The sequence below is a fragment of the Leptidea sinapis genome, chromosome 26, assembly GCF_905404315.1.
Source record: "Leptidea sinapis chromosome 26, ilLepSina1.1, whole genome shotgun sequence".
Taxonomy (NCBI): Eukaryota; Metazoa; Arthropoda; class Insecta; order Lepidoptera; family Pieridae; genus Leptidea; species Leptidea sinapis.
In genome coordinates, this window is record NC_066290.1 from 377,156 (window position 1) to 404,420 (window position 27,265).

General features: G+C 35.4%; 1 protein-coding gene across 2 annotated transcripts in view; it reads left to right on the top strand.

The window, feature by feature from the left end:
• Window positions 1–6,693: 6,693 nt before the first annotated feature.
• Window positions 6,694–27,265, top strand: part of LOC126972279 (serine/threonine-protein kinase ATR) — a 44,853-nt gene continuing 24,281 nt past the window's right edge. Inside the window, exons 1-18 of one of the 2 annotated variants that reach the window (XM_050818907.1) lie at window positions 6,694–6,973; window positions 7,062–7,187; window positions 7,422–8,829; window positions 8,913–9,461; window positions 9,907–11,374; window positions 12,874–13,076; window positions 14,195–14,331; window positions 14,492–14,581; window positions 14,853–15,043; window positions 15,407–15,525; window positions 16,757–16,860; window positions 16,935–17,125; window positions 18,196–18,335; window positions 19,096–19,254; window positions 21,863–22,089; window positions 23,907–24,060; window positions 24,937–25,047; window positions 26,469–26,635. In XM_050818907.1, the coding sequence (XP_050674864.1) occupies window positions 6,837–6,973; window positions 7,062–7,187; window positions 7,422–8,829; window positions 8,913–9,461; window positions 9,907–11,374; window positions 12,874–13,076; window positions 14,195–14,331; window positions 14,492–14,581; window positions 14,853–15,043; window positions 15,407–15,525; window positions 16,757–16,860; window positions 16,935–17,125; window positions 18,196–18,335; window positions 19,096–19,254; window positions 21,863–22,089; window positions 23,907–24,060; window positions 24,937–25,047; window positions 26,469–26,635 (5,681 nt within the window). In that variant the 5' untranslated portion in view covers window positions 6,694–6,836. Of the gene's footprint in view, window positions 6,974–7,061; window positions 7,188–7,421; window positions 8,830–8,912; window positions 9,462–9,906; window positions 11,375–12,873; window positions 13,077–14,194; window positions 14,332–14,491; window positions 14,582–14,852; window positions 15,044–15,406; window positions 15,526–16,756; window positions 16,861–16,934; window positions 17,126–18,195; window positions 18,336–19,095; window positions 19,255–21,862; window positions 22,090–23,906; window positions 24,061–24,936; window positions 25,048–26,468; window positions 26,636–27,265 lie in introns of those variants that run through there. The other variant, XM_050818908.1, reaches the window with a different exon arrangement.

The following is a 27,265-nucleotide window of genomic DNA, read 5'->3' on the forward strand; positions in this document are numbered from 1 at the left end:
TAGAGGGTCACCAGTTGATCAACGATCGACAATACGGGTTTCGCCATGGTCGGTCGGCAGATGATCTTCTGGTATACCTAACACATAGATGGGCAGCGGCTATTGAAAGCAAGGGGGAAGGCCTGGCAGTTAGCCTGGATATAGCGAAGGCCTTTGATCGTGTATGGCACAAGGCGCTCCTCTCCAAACTTCCATCATTTGGGCTTCCCGAGAGCTTGTGCAAGTGGACCTCCAGCTTCCTCACTGGGCGCAGCATGCAGGTCGTTGTCGACGGATATTGCTCGAACCCGAAGCCCGGGAATGCTGGAGTGCCCCAAGGCTGTGTGCTGTCTCCCACGCTGTTTCTTCTGCATATCAATGATATGTTGGACACCTCCAACATTCATTGCTATGCAGACGACAGCACTGGTGATGCCGTATACACTGGCCATGCAGGTCTCTCTCGGGAAATCATCGACCAGTGCCGGGAGAAACTTGTGTCTTCTATCGAGTCCTCTCTTGAGAAGGTCGCGGAATGGGGAAAATTGAACCTTGTCCAATTTAACCCCCAGAAGACTCAAGTTTGCGCGTTTACAACTAAAAAAACCCCATTTGTCGTATCACCGCTCTTCGGCAACACTTCCCTCAAAGCCTCGCCTAGTATCGGAATAGTGGGTCTCGAAATCTCAAGCGATTGCCAATTTCGTGGTCATCTGGAAGGCAAAGCCAAATTGGCTTCAAAGAAACTGGGCGTCATTAATAGAGCACCGTAATACTTCAAGCCGGCCCACATACTAGCGCTCTACAAAGCGCAGGTCCGGCCACACATGGAGTATTGCTGTCATGTCTGGTCTGGTGCACCCCAGTATCAGCTCGATCCATTTGACCGCGTGCAACGCAGAGCAGCTCGAATTGTCGGGGACACAGTGCTCTGTGAACGGCTGGATCACTTGGCGTTGCGTAGAGACGTCGCTTCATTGTGTGTCTTCTACCGCATTTATCACGGGGAGTGTTCCGAAGAGCTATTTAACCTGATTCCTGCCGCCGAATTCCACCTTCGCACGACACGCCACAAGTTAGGATATCATCCCCACCATCTGGATGTGTGGCGGTCCTCCACAGTGCGGTTTTCAAGGAGCTTTCTTCCACGTACTACAAAGCTGTGGAATGAGCTTCCTTATGCGGTGTTTCCGGGACGATACGACATGGGTACCTTCAAAAATAGCGCGTACACCTTCCTTGAAGGCCGGCAACGCTCCTGTGATTCCTCTGGTGTTGCAAGAGATTGTGGGCGGCGGTGATCACTTAACAACAGGTGACCCGTACGCTCGTTTGTCCTTCTATTCCATAAAAAAAAAAAAAAAAGCTGTTAATATTGTTAGTTTTGGCTCACACAGATTGTACTTGTATGATTTGGCTCCCAGTACATGAATATAACACAATTGCTGCTAAATTAACGATTTGTTCGGCACTTTGGTACAGAATCTATTTAAATCGTACTCCATTGAGGCGGGAACTTCTTTTACGATTTTTGTTTCTGCAGCATTTTCACTGTCTATAAAATATCTGCTACTTTTATCAACGTATTTTGTATAATATTCTTATAATATTTTGGTAATTTTTTTATGTCCCGTAACTAAGTGACATTAACACCGAAATATATTAACACTTGAATAATTCATGATGATAATTGTTTCGATAAAGCCTCGACTGGACTTTACTTCAAGTTACACAAATAAAATTAGATATAAACAATATACCGATATTATAATTATGTTTTTACCGATATTAACGTCTACTGTTCCATAAAACATATCAGAGTAGATATAATAAAACATCAGAAGCAATACTGTTCTCCTCCGAGGTATTTTAATTTTCATTGGAAATTTTTGAGCGATTGTAGTACCTGTGAGTGTCATTAAAAGCCAGAATGTAGTCTGTAATGTATATCTTCCTCGAATTTACCCGAGCAGGAGGTCTTTATAATTATATTTTTTACACTTCACACAAATTGTCGTATCACTACTAATACGGGTCACTAAACACTGGCCATCTAATAATTACAAGGACAATAATATGATCTATATTTGCTGCATCATAAAATGTCGTAAGAATAAGAACGATACGACTTCGACGATATCACACTGCGCCCACTAAACGCCACACTTTTCGTCATGGTCGATCGGCAGGTGATCTTCTGGTATACCTAACACATAGATAGGCGGCGGCTATCAAAAGCAAGGGGGAAGGCCTGGCAATTAGCCTAGATATAGCGAAGGCCTTTGATCGTGTATTGCACAAGGCGCTTCTCTCAAAACTTCCATCATTTGGGCTTCCCGAGAGTTTATGGAAGTGGACCTCCAGCTTCCTCACTGAACGCAACATACAGGTCATTGTCAACGGTTATTGCTCGAACCCGAAGCCCGTGAACGATGGTGTGCCCCAAGGCTGTGTGCTATCTCCTACACTGTTTCTTCTGCATATCAATGATATGTTGGACACCTTCAATTAATGGTAATCTATATAATATACATGTAATATAATATTGTGGTATGATGAAAACTAAACTGTGGTAAATGTAAAAACGAAAGATAACTTTTGACATTCATAAGACGTATCATTTCCTTGACCTACCTATATGAATAAAATGATTTTGATTTGATTAGACGTCAACTACAACCCTTGCACTGGAAGCTAAACACCCAATGTACTCCTTCGTTTTGTTGGCTAACAAAGAAAGTTTTATTCGTTTTAAGAATCAGCACATTATAGAACAGTATAATTCCAAAATTCAAGATTGATAACAATTTGCTATTATTTAAAGTGGTAACCCTCACTTCTGGGATTAATTATTACACAAATCACGACGCATAATTACGTCGACCAGTGCCGGGAGAAACTTGTGTCTTCTATCGAGTTCTCTCTCGAGAAGGTCGCAGAATGGGGTAAATTGAACCTTGTCCAATTTAACCCCCAGAAGACTCAAGTTTGCGAGTTTACCACTAAAAAACCCCATTTGTCGTATCACCGCTCTTCGACAACACTTCCCTTAAAGCCTCGCCTAGTATCGGAATACTGGGTCTCGAAATCTCGAACGATTGCCAATTTCGTGGCCATCTGGAGGGCAAAGCCAAATTGGCTTCGAAGAAGCTGGGCGTCATCAATAGAGCACGGCAATACTTCAAGCCCACATTCTAGCGCTCTACAAAGCGCAGGTCCGGCCACCCATGGAGTATTGCTGTCATCTCTGGTCTGGCGCACCCCAGTATCAGCTCGATCCGTTTGACCGCGTGCAACGCAGAGCAGCTCGAATTGTCGGGGACCCAGTGCTCTGCGAACGGTTGGATCACTTGGCGTTGCGTAGAGAGGTCGCTTCATTGTGTGTCTTCTACCGCATTTATCACGGAGAGTGTACCGAAAAGCTGTTTAACCTGATTCCTGCCGCCGACTTCCACCTTCGCACGACACGCCACAAGTTATGATATCAACTCCACCATCTGGATGTGTGGCGGTCCTCCACAGTGCGGTTTTCAAGGAGCTTTCTTCCACGTTCTACAAAGCTGTGGAATGAGCTTCCTTATGCGGTGTTTCCGGGACGATACGACATGGGTACCTTCAAAAATAGCGCGTACACCTTCCTTAAAGGCCGGCAACGCTCATGTGATTCATCTGGTGTTGCAAGAGAATGTGGGCGGTGGTGATCACTTAACACCAGGTGACCCGTACGCTCGTTTATCATCCTATTCCATAAAAAAAAGGAACCTGCCTGCTTCTTTCACATTGGAGTTCAGACATAGGAACTCGGGAATATTAATACTACCCCTAATATATAGCTAATATAAAACACAGCATGCTATAATTTATTTTATTACAGAATAAAATAAATTATTGCTACAGAACTTTCTACAAACACATCGGTTCCTTCTACATTCTTAAGGTTTTTCACGTAGAGTAGCCTCGATTAAAATCATTCTTGAAGGCATTTCAAGCATATTTGCAACAAAATCCACACAAACCAAAATCAAAAGGTAACTTACTATTTATATTTTTGGGTTTCGTCAAATCCAGATTAAAATTCCGAACAAACAGCTGTCATATTCAAATTTCGTTCGCAACGTAAATGATTTAGTGTAAGTAGGTTTAGAAATTCGAAAAGTCAATCAATAACATTCGGGACGAAACTTCCGAACGAATGGAACCGCAGTAGGAAACTTTGTTTTTCGTTGAATAAGAGTAGACCTACATGTCGCATATCGAAACGTGAACGTATAGCAACACGTCGACGTACATGATGAGAGTTGTCAAACTTCAAGGCATTGATAATTTTGACAGCTCCGTCAACATTACTCGTTGCTGAGCGGAAGACAATCATTTTGAAAATAGAACAGACCCAGACCCAGAATAGAGTATACAAGCCGTACTAAGCGTGGACTATGGCAGTTCTAGTACAGACTCAAAAGTGAAAATAAAAGAAGGAACAGAAGAAGAAGTAGTGAAAAGTGGAAAGTGAAGAAGTCCAGGAGAAGATATAAGAGAACTAGTGTTTGGTGCGGTGTGATCTGCTGAAGGTACCGCCATCTGAAGAAGAACAGTGGCAGACCGGCGAAGCGGCGAGGCATCCGGCTCTGGAGGCAGTGAGAACATGTCGGCACCGCAGGCTCTTGCGGTAGACATCAGCGCGCTCTTGCAAGAGATGGCCAAGCGCACTGGCAGGAGGAGTAGCTACGGGGCCAACATGAATTCCCCTCCAAGGATATTTTATACGTGGTGCAGAAGAACTCTGCCCAGATAGACACTGTAGAATAGAGGAAGTTGTAGCCCCTTGCGACGGCAAGTCTTTCTGGGCTGCTTTCAAGCTGCAATTAAAGACGGTCAGAAGAGACAGTGGTTGGACTTGTGGCGATTGCATCCACATTAAGTTAGCAACCCATGCGCTAAAAAGGGATTCGAACAATAAGTTACCATCCCTGTGCTAACGGTATGGTGGAGAGCATGCATCGTCAATTAAAGGCTGCTTTGATGTAACACGATGGAACATGGTCCAAGGCACTCCCGCTGGTACTTCTTGGTATGAGTTCAGCACTTAAAGAGGACCTCCAAACTTGTGCTGCTGAACTAGTTTACGGCGAGCCGCTACGGCTTCCAGGAGAACTTGTGGTGTCGCCGGAGGAACCAAGAAATACTAGTGACATGCTATATTTTGTGATGCAACTGCGGATCAAATGGGAGTCCATTAGACCTACTCCAGCAGCTCGCCACAATAAGCTTTCCTCGTTTGTTTTCAAGGACCTAGCATCCACAACTCATGTCTTTTTGAGAGATGATACTGCGAGACGTCCTCTACAACATCCTTACACAGATCCTTATAAGATCTTAAACAAAAAAGATAAAACAATAACGTTGAATGTACGTGGCAAGCAGCTTACCGTTAGCAAAGACCGCGTCAAATCTGCCTATTTGGACCCACCACCTACAAATAAAACAACCACAGGTCAAGAAGATCCTCTCTTCACGCCTACAATATCCCCTTCCACCCTTTCAGAACCCTCGACAGCTGTTTCTCCTGCTCCTGTCATCACGAGGACCGGGCGTAGAGTAAAATTTAGTGATATTCTATATTTATAATTTAAGTTTGTATACATTTTTTTTATCTCTTATAATCATTACATTTTTTATTTATTTCATATAGGAAGACCAACAGCGTACAATAGTTTTAAATAAAATGTAATTTTGACATTATAGTTCACGATATATGATTGCTTTTTTGCTTAAACGCTTCAAACATATCTGTTGGCTAGATTAGATCGGCTCCTTGCCAGTACTGACTTACGTAGTAGCTACGGACCCTCCAATAGTGACAAAAAGCCAATTAAAGGCCCTCACGGATAGCAACATATTAGTTTAGAATAGTTACGAACACTTAAGTTAATACTGTCAACGATAGTGATAGATATACATAATAATTACATACTTAATATGCTCTAACAATTCAATGAAAGAATTCGTTACTCAAAATGTGCCTGGCCGATGCTACGCTTGTGCAAAATAGGTCTAGGCTTGCTTATCGATTTTATTAAAGTTACTGCTCACTCGCCACAAGCAGGATTTTTGCCTGTATTTGGATTTAACTAATGGTGTATGTATAAGAGGATTGAAACGCAAGAGGTTAACAGCGGTATTAAATTTTATCAAAGTTAATAGTTCGGGACAGTCAATTAAATTGGAAGTAATTTTCAAGAGAAAAGATATATCTGCTATTTCTCTTCTCATGGAGAGTGGGAGTATAATATGAAATCGTTTGCAAAGATTATAATGGTTTTCTGATTTAAAAGAAATTTTGAGACGAAAACATAAATACTTAATAAATTTTAATTGTATCCTCTCAATTCGTCTAATATATGTGTCGTATTGTGGGTTCCACACCTGGGAAGCATATTCGAGTATACTGCGTACGAATGTGTAGTAAACAATTTTAAATGTTTTGATGTTTTTTGGTTCAGCCTTAGTTGTTTACTTGTTTAACGCTTGTCCTTTTTATTTGTAATGAAGTTACTGATGCTTCTTCTGTAGTGTTAATATTCTAGAAAGATTCTAGACTGCTTGTTATTAATTTAAGCCAAAAAGTGATAGATATTATTTCTTAATTCATATTGACATTGACGTTAGTCGTTAGGTTGGTTAAGGTTTGACACTTGTTTATTTTGCTTATTTTTTGGCGGGAGATGAATAACAGCAAATAATTTCAATTTAATTCTTAATTACTACAGATTTCCATTGCTACGTACTAAATATTGTGAAACAAAAGATAAAAATATACAACTATTTTCATTTTACGATAATTTAATTGTATACAGAGAATGGAGGAAGATAAGCAAGACGGTCCGTTTGCAGTATGGCAAATGTTTAATTCTCCTATAATGGTCTTGTTTAATAATTTAGAACATGCTGAAGATGGTTTGGATCGACTGCTAACATCTATATTAAAACTATCCGGGTAAGGACTAAGAAATATCTGTTTATTCAGAAACTTTTCAATGCTCCCGACTTGTTACTCAATCTTTGAAAACTTTGTTTTTGTTTAGAGATTCTTCAGAAGTAATTGTTCCTCGAGCGGGCTTCTCAAATACGTTAAACTCTTATTATTCTGCATTTAATACATGGTTAATTGGAAGACTCTTTTATATTTGTTCAGTAAAGAAACTTAGTCGGTAAGTATGACTAAAATTTTTAATAAGTAGGTACAGAAGGTTTTTTCTTCGCGCCACTATTCACCAATTTAAATTGGTAAATATTTTATAATATTAAAAATAGCGTAATATATATTACTGCATTATTATGAGTCACAACAGTTAGTAAAAAATCTTATTTCTATAGAATTATCAACAAAGTTGCTTAACACACATTTTAACTCCATAATATAATAGAAAGTATAACTTTTTCAGATTACATGAAACTAGCATTGGAGCTCAGCTGAAAATTTTAAATATTTTGTGTATAAACAGAGCACAGTTTCATGAAAAGTTAATTTTTGAGTATTATTCAATTATAAATGAACTTATTGTTTATTATCTTAGCTACAGTGATGAAATGGAAAGTAAAGTAGAGTTGAAATACTTTACACCTGATCGAGTACATATTCCTCAAGTGCAACTTAATTTGGAACCAATCTATGTTGTTATTGCTAGTAATGATGTTTGCACGACATTAATCAACTTAGTTTTACAGCTTTTATCGGAAAGTATACCACCATGTTTAATGTACATGCACATGTTTAAATCTAAAACAAATGATTTGCTTATGAATGTATTGAATTTAATGGAAAAATGTAGTACTAATGTTAAACTTGTATGTTTAAATTTCTTTGAAAAGTTACTCAAACATATTAGTAGTGTGTCAATTATTACATTCCACAAAGACTACCCAACTGTACAAAAAAAATTATTCAGTAATATTGAAGTATTTATTCAATCTTTAAACATATTGTATGAGAAGTGTGAAGTAAATGATGAGTATATGAGTGATGCAAATTGTATAATATTAAAATTATTAAAAATATTAAAGTATGGAGACAACTATGAACAGAGTATAATGGTATCTGTTATTTATTCTGTGTTAAATAAATCAAATGAAAAGATCTTCTCTAAGGATTTGAAGATGTACTGTTTATTATTAAGTAAATATGTTGAGATACCCAAAGATATAATACAACTACAAAACAAGGACGCATCTGAAATTGAAATGCTAATTGAGTGCTATTTGAATAAAATAGTAAAAACTGTCAAAAATGCGGAAAAGTTACAAGAAATTTGGCATTATAAGGAAGTAATTAAATGCATTGAATCTTTGAATATTTGTGAGAACACAGCTATGGATGACTTTCTTGTGTTACATTACTTCAGTAGAACTTTAGTTGCACTAAAAATTCTACATTATGCTGACATTGAAATTTCAGAAGATATAAATGGTGGTTATAAATTGCAGTTTATAACAAAAGATTGTGTTATAAGTTTATTAAATACTATTACAAGGATAGTAACAACACGAAAAAGTATGATACTAATGAATGAAAACATTTTGAAAATAATTTTGGATGTTATTTTATATACTTTATTGTTAAATGGAGACTTAACAAACAATGAAATAAATAATGTTCTAAAAATAGTTTGCCTTGAAACTGATCACAATTTTTCTGAAAGCCGTATATTATCTCATAGTGAAACAATTAAAAAGTATATTTTGAGGACTTTATTAACACTTAAAGTCATTCAATCAAATAAGCTTAACGAAAATTCTATTAAAATTATTTTAAATCTTTTAAATGCATTCCCAAATAAACCTCGACATATTGATGTAAGTGCTTCTTTATTTATAACAATATCTATATATGTAGTACCTGTAACTTAATTTTTGTAATATTTGTTAATATTTTTTAGCTCATTTATATGTGTCCATTACTGCTGGCCAGTAAGACATATTCAACCAGCAAACTGATTGGTGAAATTCTCATGCCTGCATTTCTTTCAAAGGATACAGAGTTACAGAATGCTATCACAGAAGTTCTACCAATTATTACTTGTATGTCTCTTGGAGCATACAGTATTGTTGGGTCTACTAATTTGTCGTGGCCTTCTGTGTTGCCCAATGAAAATATCAATATTCGGGTGCACTGTAGGCAATGTCATTCTATTAAAAATCATAAGTCTAGTTCAAAAACCAATTTTACAAAGAAGATAATATATTCTGAGGCAAATACTGTTGTAACGACCAATTCATCAATGACCCATTGTATTAAAACATTACTTGGAAAATTTCTTAATTTTTCACAATATTCAGAATTAGATGAAGCTGAATATTGGAAACTTATTGGTAAATTAAGCAATCACTATTATGTGTTTAACTATGGAGTTGCTAAGAGCATTGTGACCGACAATAATACCAGGGATATATTGAAAGCATTGAAGCCTATTATTGAAATTTCACTAGTGAGTATTTTGTTTTACTTTAAGTATTATAAACAATTTGTTATTTTTTAAGTGATATTCCTAACTTCTGGGATTAATTATACAAATTAAATTTGTAACAAAATGAACAATGAACGATGCTGGACTCGAACTCGAGACCTCTCGGGTTCTCTTACCAACTGAGCCGACCGTTTAAGTGATGCATGATTCGTAAATCTTGGTACATGTAGGTTCAATTCTCAGGTGTCTTCGTCTACAGGATCTACTTTACATTTGATAACCTGCTCAACCCAAATAATTGCATATTAGGAAATTAACCTGAGATGTCACTCTTCCAAATCGAAACAATTTCGCTCGGATGGAACCCGAGAGGTCGCCGGGATCATTCATAAACTTTGGTTACAGATTTGATTTATTGAAGTATTGTATATAATGGATTGTTTCAATATTAATTCACACTTTTTAGGTTGATGAAAGCTTTGATACAAGTGTTAAAGACGAAGCATTTGATTTGTGTATAAATATACTTCTAAAATCAACGCAAAAAAGCTTGGAAAGTAATGATTATGATTATCAATCTCAAACTTGTGATAATATTAAAGAATTTGGATTATTTGATAACAAGAAAATACTTTTACCAGTTACCAAACTGCTCGTTTATTACATTATGCAACCACAATGCTCTCTGTCACCCAAAGCGGCCGTATATCTGAGAGAGGTGTGTGAGCGACAAGGACACACTCCCAACCAGGCTTATCATCGGTATAAAAAGGATTATTGTAAGCTTTTCGTTATCTGCAGTCTTAATAATGGAAAATATTTTGCCATAGCGCTCCTTAAAGTTGTGAGAGCGTTTGGATTTGTTGGCTACAGAGACTTCATATCAAAAGATGTTCACCATTTCTTACCGTATTTAATGCCTTATTGTGTGACCGTTAAAGAAGTAACATCAATGATACAGGAAATAGCTTCATTGGTTCAATGTTCTGAATCTGATTTTTTGAGCGAACGATTTCCTCATATCTACGTTCATGTGTATTTAACCGAAGACAAGGAAGTAGGAAAAAAATGCTTTGACATCATTGAGAAGATTACGAAAACATCGATTTTGAGTTTAATAAAGAAACATTTCAGAGTGATTCTTACGGAATTTCTCTTGCAGTATTGTTGTAACCCCGGGAAAGTATTGAATGCCTGTCGCTATTTGGCCTGCAATGATCCCGACAGTTCAGCATCTGTAGGTAGCATGAGTATGGGCACATCTCAAATAGCAGAATTCTTAAATCCAAAATTCTTAGGTGTTTTGGCATATTTTGATCATAAATTGGTCAATGCAAAGGTTGCGTTGTCCGTTAAGCGTAAGGCGTTGCAAAGTTTCCCGGACATAATGCAGTTGATGGGCACAAAATATTTGACACCATTAAGGTACAAAGTGCTCGCTACTCTTCGATCAGCCCTTCCATTAGCGAGAGAGTTCCCCAAGGTCGTTGCTGATGCTTGGGCTGCATTTATTCACAACATTGACACCATCGCACTTGGCCCAATATTGTCCAACTTGACTGTGTCATTGTTACAACAAATTTCACATGCCCCACACGAAATCAATAAAATTTTTAATTACTTAGTAATTCAAAACGAAAATCTGCTTAGTTCTTTTATATCAGATTTATTCTTTATGGTAAATGCAGATGTTTCTGAGAAAATAAAAAAAGTGATTCGAAGACACGTTAGAAGAACACAGCCTGAAGCCTTTTTAGATAAAATAATGTGGTATTTGAACCATTTGAAAAAAGAAATACCAAGTATAAAAGTGTACGTATTCACCGATTTGGAAAAATTATTAAAATGTAATAGAAGCGAAATACACAAGGCTATTTTTGGAGGCAAAAATATAGATCCTGTTATGGTGGAATTAATAGAGTGCTTATTAACTGGTGAGCTTAAATCTCATATTACTAATCAGTACATAACTCAAAAATCATATGTAAGTCTATTTTATAGTGAGATTGCTTAGAATATGGCTGCGAGTTAGGTGCTATAGTATTAAGTTTTACCATGTCTATATTTAGGTCCGTGTGTTCAAAAGTTAAATAGGGAATGTTTCAGCAGTTAAGTTATAATTCAACGGTTATGGCGTTTGATTGAGATAATTAGGGCAACCTATTTTTTACCTAAAAGAATTAATAGAATTGCTGCCAATAAACTCAGTATAATTTTTAAAACGACGTACCTATTTACGTAGTAAGTATTATTATAATTTATCCTGTGCTTCCCCGGAGCATAAAATTAATATGAAAGTCCTAGGCCCAAGCGTATCATAAAAGGCGATTAAGAGTTTACCACTAGGAGGCTCTTTTGTACGGGATGCCACCTAGATTAAGGGTCACATCGGCGCCTATTTCTGACGTAAACCAGTGATGTGTGAACATTATTGTTTCGGTCTAAAGGGCGCCGTAGTAAGTGAAATTACTGGGCAAATGAGACTTAACATCTTATGTCTCAAGGTGACGAGCGCAATTGTAGTCCCGCTCAGTACTTATGGGTTATACAAGAATCCTGAGCGGCAGTGTATTGTAATGGACAGGGCGTATAAATTACCATCCTGATCGCCTCGTCCCTTATTGTCATCAAATAGTATTAACATACATTTGATTAACAGTTTATTATGAACCTAGAGCCATACAAATTCTTACTTAAGCGCATATTAAAATTATGAACTCCAGGTTGCAATATAAATTACCATCCTGATCGCCTCGTCCCTTATTGTCATCAAATAGTATTAACATACATTTGATTAACAGTTTATTATGAACCTAGAGCCATACAAATTCTTACTTAAGCGCATATTAAAATTATGAACTCCAGGTTGCAATATAAATTACCATCCTGATCGCCTCGTCCCTTATTGTCATCAAATAGTATTAACATACATTTGATTAACAGTTTATTATGAACCTAGAGCCATACAAATTCTTACTTAAGCGCATATTAAAATTATGAACTCCAGGTTGCAATATAAATTACCATCCTGATCGCCTCGTCCCTTATTGTCATCAAATAGTATTAACATACATTTGATTAACAGTTTATTATGAACCTAGAGCCATACAAATTCTTACTTAAGCGCATATTAAAATTATGAACTCCAGGTTGCAATATAAATTACCATCCTGATCGCCTCGTCCCTTATTGTCATCAAATAGTATTAACATACATTTGATTAACAGTTTATTATGAACCTAGAGCCATACAAATTCTTACTTAAGCGCATATTAAAATTATGAACTCCAGGTTGCAATATAAATTACCATCCTGATCGCCTCGTCCCTTATTGTCATCAAATAGTATTAACATACATTTGATTAACAGTTTATTATGAACCTAGAGCCATACAAATTCTTACTTAAGCGCATATTAAAATTATGAACTCCAGGTTGCAAAGATTCTAACAGTGAAGTGAGTATAGCTAGTGGAGGTTGTTTGGGTCAGCTGGGAGCGATAGAGGCGGGATACCTCCCTCGACAATATGTTCAACCTGATCGAACTCCTTTCGCGTTCTCAATCAGCGATAGTTGTTTTGCTGCGACAGCCCTGACGGAACTAACTAGAGCATTCCAATATGAAAAGGATACAACCGTAAGTTGATTACAATAAATTAAGTTCATTTAGTTATTATGTAATACTTATTCAGAACATGAAAATTTATTTTCTTGATGTAATCATCATTTTAATTAATGGGACAGGAAGAAAACTTACCGACGGTACGTGACCTCGCTATATTGTAACATAAGAAGAATTAAGAGACTTACTTGAAGAAATGTGCTCTAATAAGACTCAAAGACTGCCGAGAACACTTTGTTCTATCGATTGGTCGTGTAAAACTTGAACATATGAAGTATTGCTGTCATCTCTGGTCTGGCGCACCCCAGTATTAGCTTGAACCATTTGACCGCGTGCAACGCATAGCAGCTCGAACTGTAGGGGACCTGGTGCTCTGTGACCGTTCACAGGACCACTTGGCGTTGCGTGGATGGAGACTTCATTGTGTGTCTTCTACCGCACTTATCACAGGGAGTGTTCCGAAGCGCTGTTTCACCTGATTCCTGCCGCGGAAATCCATCTTCGCATGACACGCTACATATTAGGATATCATCCCCACCATCTGAATGTGTGGTGGTCCTACACAGTGTGGTTTTCAAAGAATTTTTTTCCACGTACTACAAAGCTGTGGAATGAGCTTCCTTGTGCGGTGTTTCAGGAACGATACGACATGTGCACCTTCAAAGAAAGCGCGTACCCTCAAACGCGTTCCTCAAAGCCCGGCAACGCTCCTGTGATTCCTCTGGTCTTGCAAGAGAATGTGGGTGGCGGTGATCACTTAACAGCAGGTGATTCGTACGCTCGTTTGTGCTCCTTTTCCATAAATAAAGGGTTAGATCACCCCATACATAAAGTAGAGATTTATTAACGTAGTAACAACCAACCACAACCGCGCGTTTTGTTCGAAATTTCTTGCCTCGCACAGCCACTTTGTGGAATCAACTACCGGCAGCAGTCTTCCCGAACAGATACGACTTAGGGACCTTCAAGAAAAAAGCATACTCGCACCTTAAAGGCCGGCAAAGCATTTCTTGACACACCTGTTGTTGCGGATGTCCATGGGCGGTTGCCTCACCTCTCCCCATCCCGTGAGCCTCTTGCCCGTTTGCCCCCTCTCATATAAAAAAAAAAAAACGTTGGTGTTATATTCACAGAACATGGACTGTTATGCTCTAACAATCCAAGAAATTCTGAAGATATATGATATATCGCCAACAGGCAGCAAGAGAGAACTTTGGGACAGTTTCCCGGAAAACATGCACCAAATTATGAATCCTCTGCTCAGTTCAAGGTATTTTGTACTTTAGTTTCTATAAAATACTAATAAAATTTCTTATATAAGTCATTTAAGTCTTATAATGATGATCAATCTGAATTTATAAATCTTTTTTAAAGTGGATCAATCCAAATATGGAATGAGAAAACTCATGTTGTTTTTTGTTCTTGTTTAGATATACTTTGGCATACCCATCACAGCCAAAAAAAATTCATCCACTTTTTGGCACCCTCCACGCAACAACGTTCTTGGAATGGGCAAACAAGTAAGTGTTATCACTAATTAAAGAACCATATACTTATTTAGGTACGAACATACAACGTTAATTATATTAAGTACCTATAAGAATTATTACAATCAAAGTACAATATATTTGATAATTGATTAATAAATTAAATAACTCTTTGATTTTCTTGAATGACCTCTCTTCGTATTAGACAAAAAATGTCTTCTGTTGTGTAGTGTTAAGCATGTGTTTACATTCTTACTCTTATATTCGTGTTTATTATTCTATATAATGTAACTGTATGTTGTAGCTGGGCTGGTCAGTTGATACCCCTCATAGAGTCGGACACTATACGTGAGTTGTTACGGACGGTACACCCCAGTATGAGGCGTGACGCACGGACCTTGTTTCTATTCCTGCCCTACGTGCTATTACACGCGGTCACGTCCAAGAGTAACGTGCACTTTATTCAAGAAGAAATGTTGGCTGTCATTAATGCTAGTATGAATTTTATATTTCTAACTTATTTTACTAAAATAACAATTATTATGGTTATATGCCGATGTAAAGACACCCTAATGTGGAAACGATGTGTGGCTGCCTTAATTAGTGATTTGCTGCCACGATAAGAATAATTCACTACATCTAGACAAATATTGAAATTTGAAAACATGAAAATAGTATCAAATTAGTACCTCCTTTTTTACTTTTAATATGTTTTCTGTGAACAAGTGCGTCAACAGTATAAAATAAGTTTTTGTGACAACCCTCGCATATTGTAGCGACTTGACGTCGAGACAGCGTTATAGAAATATAGCGGAAGAGTAAACGAGTTGAATCAATTAAACATAATTTTTATTTCAGGTGTAGATCACTGTGAAAACAATATAGAGATGACGACTGAAAGATCCAAATATAAATTACTGCGTCACATTAGAATGACACCTAGTCTTAATTCTGTTCAGGCTGAAGAAGGAAATGAGGTAGAGAGCGACATACTTCATATATATTATTAAAAGTCTCATTCCTTAGATGGGTAAAGAGTGTACACTTTCCTAAAAGCCTGTAAAGTAAATGTGGGGGCAGTGATCACTGTGAGTTGAGTTTGGAGGATTTAGTAAAGTTTCACTTTGTCACTTTCCCAGACGTAGATATTTACTTTATGAAAGCATAAAAGAAACGTAACTCAGAAAGCATTTATCGGGATTACCTAACAAATATTTAACATATACAAGAGCTGTTGTAATTATTGTGCATATTTGTACAAGAACCGTTAATAAATACCTACATTTGAAAGTTATATTTGAAGATCGAGTTTAACATTGTTCGACTCTATAGTAACTGTGGTAGTAATTAAATGTAAACTTGCAATAAGTAGATAACAAATTTTATGGACAATAGTTATTTGTGCAACAAGTGAAAGTTATTTTTAGCTGCGAGTGCTGACTTTAAATCACGAATTGGCGAAGTAGCCTAGAATTAGCGAGCTAGGTAGCGAGTGATTCTTATATATAGACTACTGAGGTTGTGAGTGATTTAAAGGCACGAGACAAAAAAAAGATTTGCTCTCGTGTTAAACATAAAAAGTGTTATAGGTTATAAGGTAAGAGAAACAATTAAAATAATATTTAACTAATAATTTTTATGAAAATCAAACATGATATTTTTAAGTAACCGATAATAATGTTTACTAGTATTGATTTTGAATATTAAGTCTTTAAAAAGGCAATAGTAAAATTTATAAATCTAAATTTAGAAATGTTACATATAAATTTTGTGACAATAAGATAATAAGCTAGGCTAAAATGAGTTTCGGAACGCACCGGATCGCATTGTTTATTTTTTAACGCGAAGTAATTTCCGGAAGTATGGTCACGTGGGGTTCGAAATTTAAATCACTTTGCCTCACGCTCGCAGTAAAAAGCGTTTTTGCTGCGAGTTTTCACGTTGCAATAAAAATAAAAAAACAACTTAAACAAACAGGGTAAAGAGTAGACTGCTATAACAAATGAAACTCATGCAGCAATCGTTACAATATTAACCTGCTTTAATTTTTACTAAGCGATTTACAAAAAAAAAACATCGAGATGGGTACTACAGTGGTGCCTCTATCCTCCGTTAAGCATTTTTTGTATTTCAAGAATCCCGAGCGGGCAGGGCGTAACGCTTACTAACACCCAAGTACAAATTGTGCAGCGCATTCTATTGTTTCAGAGCAAATGCAGTAAAACAGTTTATTGTTTGCTTGATTTCTTAAATAAATGGCTACTGGAGTGGACACACTCCAAGCAGCGGCCGCTAGAGAATGACAACTATAAGTAAGAACTTGTCTCTTCAGATTATCATAATATATTTACAAGCCAAGAATAATAATGATTTTGTTTTCTTTAAGGGCAATTTCAAGTTTTTTAGATACATTTGATAAATTGGCAATTGCAAAAGGAAATTTCGCATGTGGTGAACTTGAGCGAGCCTTGCAATACTTGGAAATATACATGGATGAGGATAAAGATAGGATTCAAGGACAACTCTCGTTTTTGGCAGAAATTTATGCTTTATTGGATGATCCCGATGTGGTGGCTGGTAAGTGGTGATATTGTGACCTTTAAATAAAACAATTGTAAACGATTTAAACGTGTATAATTTTACCTGCGCTTTTACATTAGATTTTTGCGTAAAAGTTGCATTTTTATTATTATTTTAGTTAACCCGATGTTTTAAGAACTTACCTGATCTCGTTTTCAGGGTGACTACAGATGAAATGAGTTAAAGATAGTACTGTTAACATACAAAGAGTTATAATCACACGCGTTTTAATCCTTTAAATGTGTAACAATGTAAATGTTAATCAAAGAAAATACGATATTGTGACCTATTTTGTGTTCACTTATTATCTTAAGAGATACAAATTCATTTCAATTTGAAGGTTTAACATTTCGATACAGGCGTGCACCGCGGTTACATATATGTACCGCGTAAAACATTGTTTTTTTGTCATAAAATATCTATTGTGGCTTTTATGTATAAGAACGAATCTGACTTTCATTTTATATAAAAATAATTCATATATTTCATATTATATTGGCAAATGATCTGGGAAAGTTTTTAAAAATAGTTTGAAACCATAGGCTCCACATTTTTTTTTGTTACCTTGAACATTTTCATGAATTTAGCTGGAGCAGTTAGATTGAACTTACGACTCAATTCTAAACTAGTTCCGCATTGTCTAAACTATTCATAGTTTCTTATGTAGTTATTGCAACTCTAGTTAATAATTATCAACAATAAAATTAACTAAAAGTGTTCAAAAAAATTAGAAAAAAGTCCTAAACCACAATTAGGTGAAAAAAGCGGATAAAAAGGGGAAAAAAATATTATCTCCTAAACTACTCAAAATCTTAGAACATACATAGGGGTGATTCGGATACTCATCACCATGAGGCTTTCAAATTTATTTAGCTTTGGACGTCAAATTCTCACCTGGCCAACACGTTTTAATAATTGAAATTAAACCCTCTTTTACTAGTAGTTTTTTGATATTTTTTGAGCATTTAGGTACTCAATACAGGACTTATTTAATCCAAGTGTCAAACACCATATCACATCTGATAAGGTTGCTTCAACTGCTAAAGAGCTATTCACGACAATTTTAGGTATTCTATCAATTAAAAGATCAGAACCATCTCTCAAGGAGTTGATACTAGCTCAAGTCGTAACTGGTCGGCTGCAGGACGCAGCCCTCTGTTACGAACGATTGGCGCAAGAGGGACAAATGGACAGACATAGCTTACAGGTATATTATGAAATATTCACTGTTTTAGTATCACATCTTATAAATAGTAAAAATCATAATAAATATAATAGAATATAAAACATTTTAATCGACCACTCCTTACCGGTGGTACAACTTAAATGCCTGTATTGGTGGTCAACTGACGTCATATTGGTGTTGTCAGTTGACTGACTATATTTTACTTATAATAGATTATTACAATTAAATAGTAAATTTATTATTAATTAAATATAATAAATCAAATATTAAAATTTAAATTATAAATATGTTGTTGGTAACACTAAGATAATGGCATGGAAAAAGATGAACGTTCAGTCACAAGGAGAGTCTGCGTGAAGTTCAGATTGCTGCTTACAAGAAAACTAATAGAGTTAGGCGATGGTTTGCTAAAATCCTTCGCTATTTCAAATGTTTTGCCTCTACACGAGGCATCTTCATCTTCATCATTAATTATTTCTTATGAATAATTATTTATTCTTATTATTATAATTCCAGAAGTTGTTTCAATACGTAATATGTATCGTTATTTTGGGTTTGTTCAAAAAGCAAAGTTATATATAAAACTGTGCATTAAAGAAAAATGCACAGTTTGAAAATAAGTTCTTATTTTTCTAAATTCACTTATCTATAGACGGGCCTTATAAAAACAGATTTAATTTTTAATTGTGTTTTAAATATTAAATACCGCGCATATTACTCATGATAAAACATTTAATTTTTACATCCGTCGAACAAGTGTATAAGATAAGTTTTGTTACAGGGAATGATAGAATGTTACCTGGGCTTAGATCAGCCGTTCACCGCGCACCGTCTGTGGAGTGAACACGAACTGAATGACAGCCTCAAGGAGCTGTCGGCCGAGCCACTGTGGAGGCTGGGGCGGTTCGAACAACTGGAAGAACTTGTTAACAAGCCTGTCGTAAGTATTTTTATCTACACCCATGTTTTAAATCCTCTATTAAAGATTCTAAAACAGTTAGCTTATTGCCAACATTAAAACACCCAATGTTCTAATAACCATTACATCATCCAAACGAGTGTTGTAATGTTGTACTGAATTTCATAACAACACTCCTATTTTTTTTTTTCAAACCTTTTATGCTCAAAGAGTTTTTACAGACAGCCATATTCTTATTGCTCGATGCGTGGTATCTGTATGAATTTCAAAAAAAGAACATTTTCGTTTACTCGCGTTCGCCGCGTGCCGTAAAAAAAAGTAGGTTATTCGAGTCCCCGCCATTTTTCTTCGATATTATTATTGTTTTGTTTACAAAAAATGAGCGATTCATTTTAAACGCTGCAAAAGAACATAATATTCAAATGAATTTTAATTATTTCACTATACAAAATGTAAAGTACTACTATAATAAATAATTCTTTCATTAATACTTAGTTTATTTGTATATAATCAGTAACGGGTGTAATTAGGTTACTGCTAGGACTGGCTGTTTTAAGAATTTTTCAGAATCTTTCAGAGGATTCATATTCTCGGTGTAGATAAAGTCTTGTATGCAACTGTTGATAATTAGGTATTAAAACACTCATGTAATACTATTATCACACTCGGCTTCGCCTCGTGAGATAAATCACATTCGTGTTTTAATACCCCTTATTACACAACATTTGCATAAATAACTAATATATAACTCTCAGGTTGTGGCTCCATCTACAGGATCTACATTTTATACTTGATAACCTGCTGCACCCCATTATTTGCATATTAGAAAATTATCTTGATATGTCGAAATCTAAACAATTTGTTGTTTTTAAAGTGACAGCCCTCACTTATGGGATAAATCAAACAAATTAAAAATTCATACCTGAGAGTTGAAAGAGACATACCAAGATTTACGAACCATACGTCATTCGAACGGTTGGCTCAGTGGAAGAGCGCTAGGACGGAACCAGAGCTATCGCGGGTTCGAGTTCCGCATCGTTCGTAAGCTTATATTATTTTAAAATAAAACTTATGACGATGATATCCTGCACTGAGTTTCTTGCCACTTCTTCTTCTTATTAAAGTTCAACCCTCAAAGTCGGTGGACATAAAAAGAAAAGAAAACTTTTAACTTTAATAAGTGTTATTTGCTTGACCTGCTTGAATAAAGTGATTTTGATTTGATTTATAAGTCTTATAGTATTTGAGCTTTAAATTACCGTTAGGATAAATATAATAGTAATAATTATAAATTATATTAATTATATATAATATTAATTACAAAATTAATCATAATTGTCAAATTGTTAGTAGAGGTATTTGGTAAGTATTGCAAAATATATAGATTAAGATTCTTTTTTGTTATTTGGATGAGTTATCTTGACAGGATTTGTCATGAACGCTTAAATATCACTGCTTGTGGTGGTGACATGGGACGGGTCGTTCCCTTCCCTAAAATATGGTCGAGGATGGCGACGGCTGGCCCATGCGTCATGTTCGTGAACGATCGCTACTTACTGGGGGTGGAAGGATGATTCTGTTACCGGAAACTGTTTCAGATTCTTAAAAGTTTTTTATATATATTTTATAATAGCTTATAAAATGCTCGCAAAATACAAATATTGATGATGCAGCTACAGTACTCAATAACTTTTGTTTTTTATTAATGTACATTTACTTTTTTGACTTACTTGTGTAAGGCATTGACTATTTGACGTTTGAGTATGTTCGTTGCATCACTTTACATATTATATTGTAATTGAAATGATTTGTAAAACGATAATGTATATCTTGATTTAAAAGAGTGGCAATGAGTTTCTTGCTACTTCTTCTCATTAGCTCAATCTTTTACGAAGTGGCGGTAATTTCAACAAGATTTTTTTTAACATTCATAAGTGTTATTTCCTTGACCTACATGAATTAAGTGATTTTGATTTTTATCGAACAATGTGATTTGTTGTTCTGCATAGTCGAATTTCTCTAAATTTATTGAATCGAAATATCTCAGTATAATTTTATTAGCTGTTTTAACAGCGACATCTTCAATTGGCATGTACCTTTATAAACCTTTATTCGTTTTATTGATTCTTGTAATGTATTTTTGTGTCTAGAAAGGATTGCGGAATGATAACAATCTTGTAGACAAGTATTATAATTGAAGGGGTCAGGGGAAAAACAACTTATGTCACATTTTTTATTTTTTTTCAACTGACAATGCAGTCTGAATGGTAATATCTGTCGCTAAGTTCTGTCAAAAACAACAGGGCAATAACATCCATAGTCTCTGCGCTTTCAAACTTTTAAAATATCGGTACAGGGAAAAAACACCCAATGACAGAACCGTGCAGGAAAAAAACAACCGTTTTGTCTATGGTCGACTATGACAGTGACATAAGACAACTCTTAGCTGATGTGGAGTCAAAATGAAAAAAACATTCTTTCGATAAAAAAAACTTTTCTTATTTGTTTGGGTATAAATGACACTATTTTACTTAGGTCTTGTCTTTTAATAAGTAATATCTCAGTTTGTTAATTATGTGACAATTAAAGTTATTTTTCCCCTGACCCCTTCAATTGTTAATATGTGTAGCCCCCGTCCCGTGACAACTGGGGTCTTCTGATGGGACGTATATTGCTGGCGTACCGTAAACAAGAGCACGAAGTGTTCCAGACGAGTTGTTCGGATGCTATGAGTCGACTTGTTGTGCTCATGGACGGGGAGGGCCGCGGCGAGAGTGCCCTGCGGAGTGACTACCAGAGTGTGTTGGGCTCGCATATTGTGTCTGAGGCCGAGCACACGGAACAAGTGTACTGGAAGTATGTCTATTATGAAAGTATTTTATAATTATCAATATAAATATTCATCAGTTTTGCAACAGTTAGGTAAAATCACTTATAGAACTTTTTGGGAGAACTTACTCTGAATTAAATTAAATAGATAGGTACGTATTTTTATATCTACGATTTACGATTTAAGAACTTTATTTCTCAGAAGAATATTACAATATTCACTTATAGAGAAAATATATTCTAATTACTATATAATATGCGAGCCGTGAGAATATAACAATATCTAAAATATATCGATTATTTTTTTCTTCTTTAACTATAAATATTAACAGAGTAAGTAAAGTGGAAAAAAAACACAGTAAACACACACTAGATGAAACACTTAAAAAGAAATAATTATACAAATTATAATCTAAAGAACATTCATAAATAAGTTACCTACACTAAACTAATGAATATCAACTAAAGACACAATTCTGAATACAATAATACAAGAACTTTAGTGAATTACGCGCTGTTTTGTGAGATTACATACAAGAACTTAATACTACGTACAACTATAACCCGTTTGTCTTTCCTATAATAAATTATAAAAGTTTGTGTCTTCTATCGAGTCCTCTCTTGAGAAGGTCGCGGAATGGGGTAAATTGAACCTTGTCCAATTTAACCCCCAGAAGACTCAAGTTTGCGCGTTTACCACTAAAAAAACCCGATTTGTCGTATCAACGCTCTTCGACAACACTTCCCTAAAAGCCTCGCCTAGTATCGGAATACTGGGTCTCGAAATCTCGAGCGATTGCCAATTCCGTGGCCATCTTGAGGGCAAAGCCAAATTGGCTTCAAAGAAACTGGGCGTCATTAATAGAGCACGACAATACTTCAAGCCGGCCCACATTCTAGTGCTGTACAAAGCACAGGTCCGGCCACACATGGAGTATTGCTGTCATCTCTGGTCTGGCGCACCCAAGTATCAGCTCGATCCATTTGACCGCGAGCAACGCAGAGCACCTCGAATTGTCGGGGACCCAGTGCTCTGTGAACGGCTGGATCATTTGGCGTTGCGTAGAGAAGTCGCTTCATTGTGTGTCTTCTACCGCATTTATCACGGGGAGTGTTCCGAAGAGCTGTTTAACCTAATTCACGCCACAAGTTAGGATATCATCCTCACCATCTGTATGTGTAGCGGTCCTCCATAGTGCGGTTTACAAGGAGCTTTCTTCCACGTACTACAAAGCTGTAGAATGAACTTCCTTGTGCGGTGTTTCCGGAACGATACGACATGGATACCTTCAAAAAAAGCGCGTACACCTTCCTTAAAGGCCGGCAACGCTCCTGTAATTCGTCTGGTGTTGCAAGAGATTGTGGGCAGCGGTGATCACTTAACAACAGGTGACCCGTACGCTCGTTTGTCCTCCTATTCCATAAAAAAAAAGTTGGCACGATGAAAACATTTTCATAATTGAAGAGCAACAGATTCCTGGACACACAAATAATAAATACCTGCATTAAACAAACTTAGTTATTTCAAATATTGTTATTTTATTTCTTGCTGAAACTTCAATAAATAATTACATGTTATATTAATATTATGAGGTAGCTACGTCATAAAATAAAATGCATTATTATCTGTTATAGAACTTGTGGCCACAAAAGGTACAATGCGCTTTTATATGTATATTACTTAGCAAAATTCGTGGACTTGTTAACGTCCAATCTTGCTACATGTTTGAGATTTGATTGAAATCACTTAGAAGTTTATATGACATGGACGGAAGCCATGCTATCTCGAAAAAATATGAATATATCTCCTTGATTTGGCTAGACTCAACGTTTTAATATTTCAGACTCAAAGATTTAAAAGACGGAGATCGACTGGCAGAGAATATTATCAATCAGCTGTTAGACGAATGGCGACAAAGGCTCTCTCTGGTTCAGTCGGATGTTAGAACTATCGAGCCTTTATTGAGAATTAGAAGAATCTTATTACAACAGACTCAGGTTATTATTATCTTGTGTTTTCTGAACCCAACATTAGATATTACGTGTTATCTATAATAATATTATAAAGCTGCAGTGTTTGTTTGTTTGTTTGAACGCGCTAATCTCTGGTACTACTGGTCCGATTTGAATGATTCTTTCAGTGTTGGGTAGTCCATTTATCGAGGAAGGCTATAGGCTATGTTTTTTTTTTCAAAATTAGGGATCCATAATAAAATTGCTATTTTGTAACACAAGGTGTAAAATCGAAAACCTATTTTTGCGTGCGCTGCAAAAACTATTGACAATAGAACAAAATGATGTACAGGCTATAATATAGGCAATATTTTATTACTTATAAAACTATCGCGTGAATTATACTTTATATGGCAAAACAACGTTTGCCGGGTCAGCTAGTGAGTTATAAAATGATTGCAATTATACTATTAACGTACAATAAACAAGTGGACTCCCAATCGCCTTTTAAAAGGTCGTCAAAAAATGTCCGAGCGGCGTTGTATATACGTAATACGTATACATTAACTCAATATAAGGATAAGATTAAAACATTCATACAAATTAACACCATATTACGTGGCAGTAATGTTCAAAGTTTATTTTAAACAATCTATAACAGCTCGGACACGAACACCAGGCAACAACATTTTGTCTTAGCAATTAGAATGTTATTATTTAACAAAATTATTAAAATCCTCCATCCTTTTTAAGTTTAGATATGCTGTCAAACTGAACGAACAGTGCTTCAGACAATTGTTGACCGTGATTTGTGGGTCGAGTTATTGACTGAACGTCAATAAATCATACTCAAGTTATTAATACTTTGTAATACACATTTACTATCAGAATGTTAATTAAAAATATGTAATACGTTATAAGGAGCTGCTGGAACCAACCCATCCAACAACTTCAGCCAAACTGCGAGCTTGTATTGGCGACCTTTGGCTGCAAAGCGCCAAACATGCGAGAAAAGCTGGCATTTTTCAACAGGTAAGAAATATTACTTTGTAGTTTTAGCACAGAGAAGGGATGGATTCTTACATTTTAGTAATTAGAGACAGAAATATTTATTAAGTAGTAGGGATTCACCGGTTCTGTCTCCCTGGTTCTGGCTCACTTGTTCGTCATCCCAAATAAAAAAAAAGTTTGGTTTTAATACTGGTATCAATTTTGTTTAAATAACTGTTGTAATCTACTGAAATATTACGATTTTTGTCAATTTTATTGCATAAGAGCTGATTCAAAACGAACTATATAATATTACTTGAGTTGAATGATATAGCACTTTTTAAATAAATAATTATGAGAGTAGTCTACAAAGGTAAACCACTCGTTTTTAACTTATTTTGATGCGAATAACCTTTACAAATGGGCTATGTCTCATGGAGATTTTGAATGGGTAAATGATTTTTTTCATTCTTTACACTGATGAGAATATAAAATGTAGCTAAGTTTTGACGATACAAAAGACATAAAATTAGTTCCAAACCTTCGTAATTAAAGTGAATTTGTGATTTACTTCAGAAATTTAAAGAAATACCTCACAATACCTGTATCGTTATATACATTATACATAGAAATTACAAAAAATCATTGAACTTTAAAATTCCAACAAAGCGTATGGTTACAATATTATATTATAATATAGATTTAAATACAAACATTTGTGTTATGCATGTTTGTATGTAGCTAGTTTTAGCTACATGTGATACAAAAAATATTTTATAAATTAATAAGTAACTATCAATGTTCGGAAAATCGATGGAAAATATTTAAAAGTAATTGTCAAATTATTGAGTAATAGAGAAAATCAATGTAAAATTGCACAAAATTTAATTGCTAAGCCAGAATTCCATAGTTTATACCTATTTTTAATGAAAATTTGGTTGCAGTTCGATAGCAAAATACTAAATTTTTCCATAATAAACCTATTTATTTGGGATTTTGTATATTGGATATTTCTAAAAGTCTAATGTACGACTTTCAGTATAACTTTAAGTTAAATAAGTTTCAAAATAAATTAAAATGATTGTACAATATAAACCTAAATTTTTTCAAATATATAAAACCTGCATTAAACTTATATAATATATAACTTAAATATATTGAAACTCTTTAAAATTTCTCTTAATAAACCGAAGCATTTGTACAGATTTACTCACAATATGAGCAACGTGAGATGTAAAGTGAAGTTCTCCCTACAATAATGTTTAATTTTTAAAGCTAACTTTGAAACTATAAGAGATATCAGAAATACATCAAAACCCTTAGTTTGATATCAAACATTATTTTCGTTGGGATCAGGAACAAGTGAGCTAGAACCAGAGAATCCCTGCTACTTATTCAGTATTACAGACCTTTCTCTCAAGTTAAAGTTTTAGTAGTTAATATTTAACAAGTTAAAATTTTAGTCATACATGTACATATTGAACGCGGAAGAATATAGACCAGAGCAACTGTTCATCGAGAAAGCTAAAATGTATTGGGCTCGCGGCCAACAGGAGCCCGCGTTCACCACGCTTAAGAGAGGACTTGATGAAGAGTACCCGGAGATAAAAAGACTTAATGAAGAACAGAGGTACGTTCAATTATTAAATCCTGACTTGTCTAAATATTGATTTATATAAAAGGTATACATTAATTATCTGTTACCAACTACTGAGACAATTATTATTCCTCAAGATAACGGACTATTACCAACATACCGTTTTGTACCCCATAATTATATTGCTGAACCCTAAAATTTATCGATCAGCAAAATAATTCACTATAATAACAGCTACTTCAAGAGTTAAGTGTATTACCGCTGTACTAATATTCGCGATGCGCTTATTCTGTTCGATAAATAATAAGTAGAATAAATAATTATTAATTGTAATAAGTGATAAATTCAAATTCAAATAGATTTATTCAAAATAGGATGTGAAATCACTTATTGAAAGTCATAAAAACTACCACCCATTCCAAAGTGAATGCCTCAGGCCTGAGAAGAATGGGCGCAAGAAACTCAGCGGGCTTTTTTTTTCATCAAAAATATGTTTTACAATTAAAGTAACATTGTACAATTAAACTTATTATTTAATAGCCTGAGGACGGTCGCTCCATTCCCAATCTGTGGTATCATTAAGAAAGTCATTTATGTTATAGTACCTTTACCACACAAACGTTTTTTAACAATTCTTAGAATAAGAAAATTATTGCATTATAA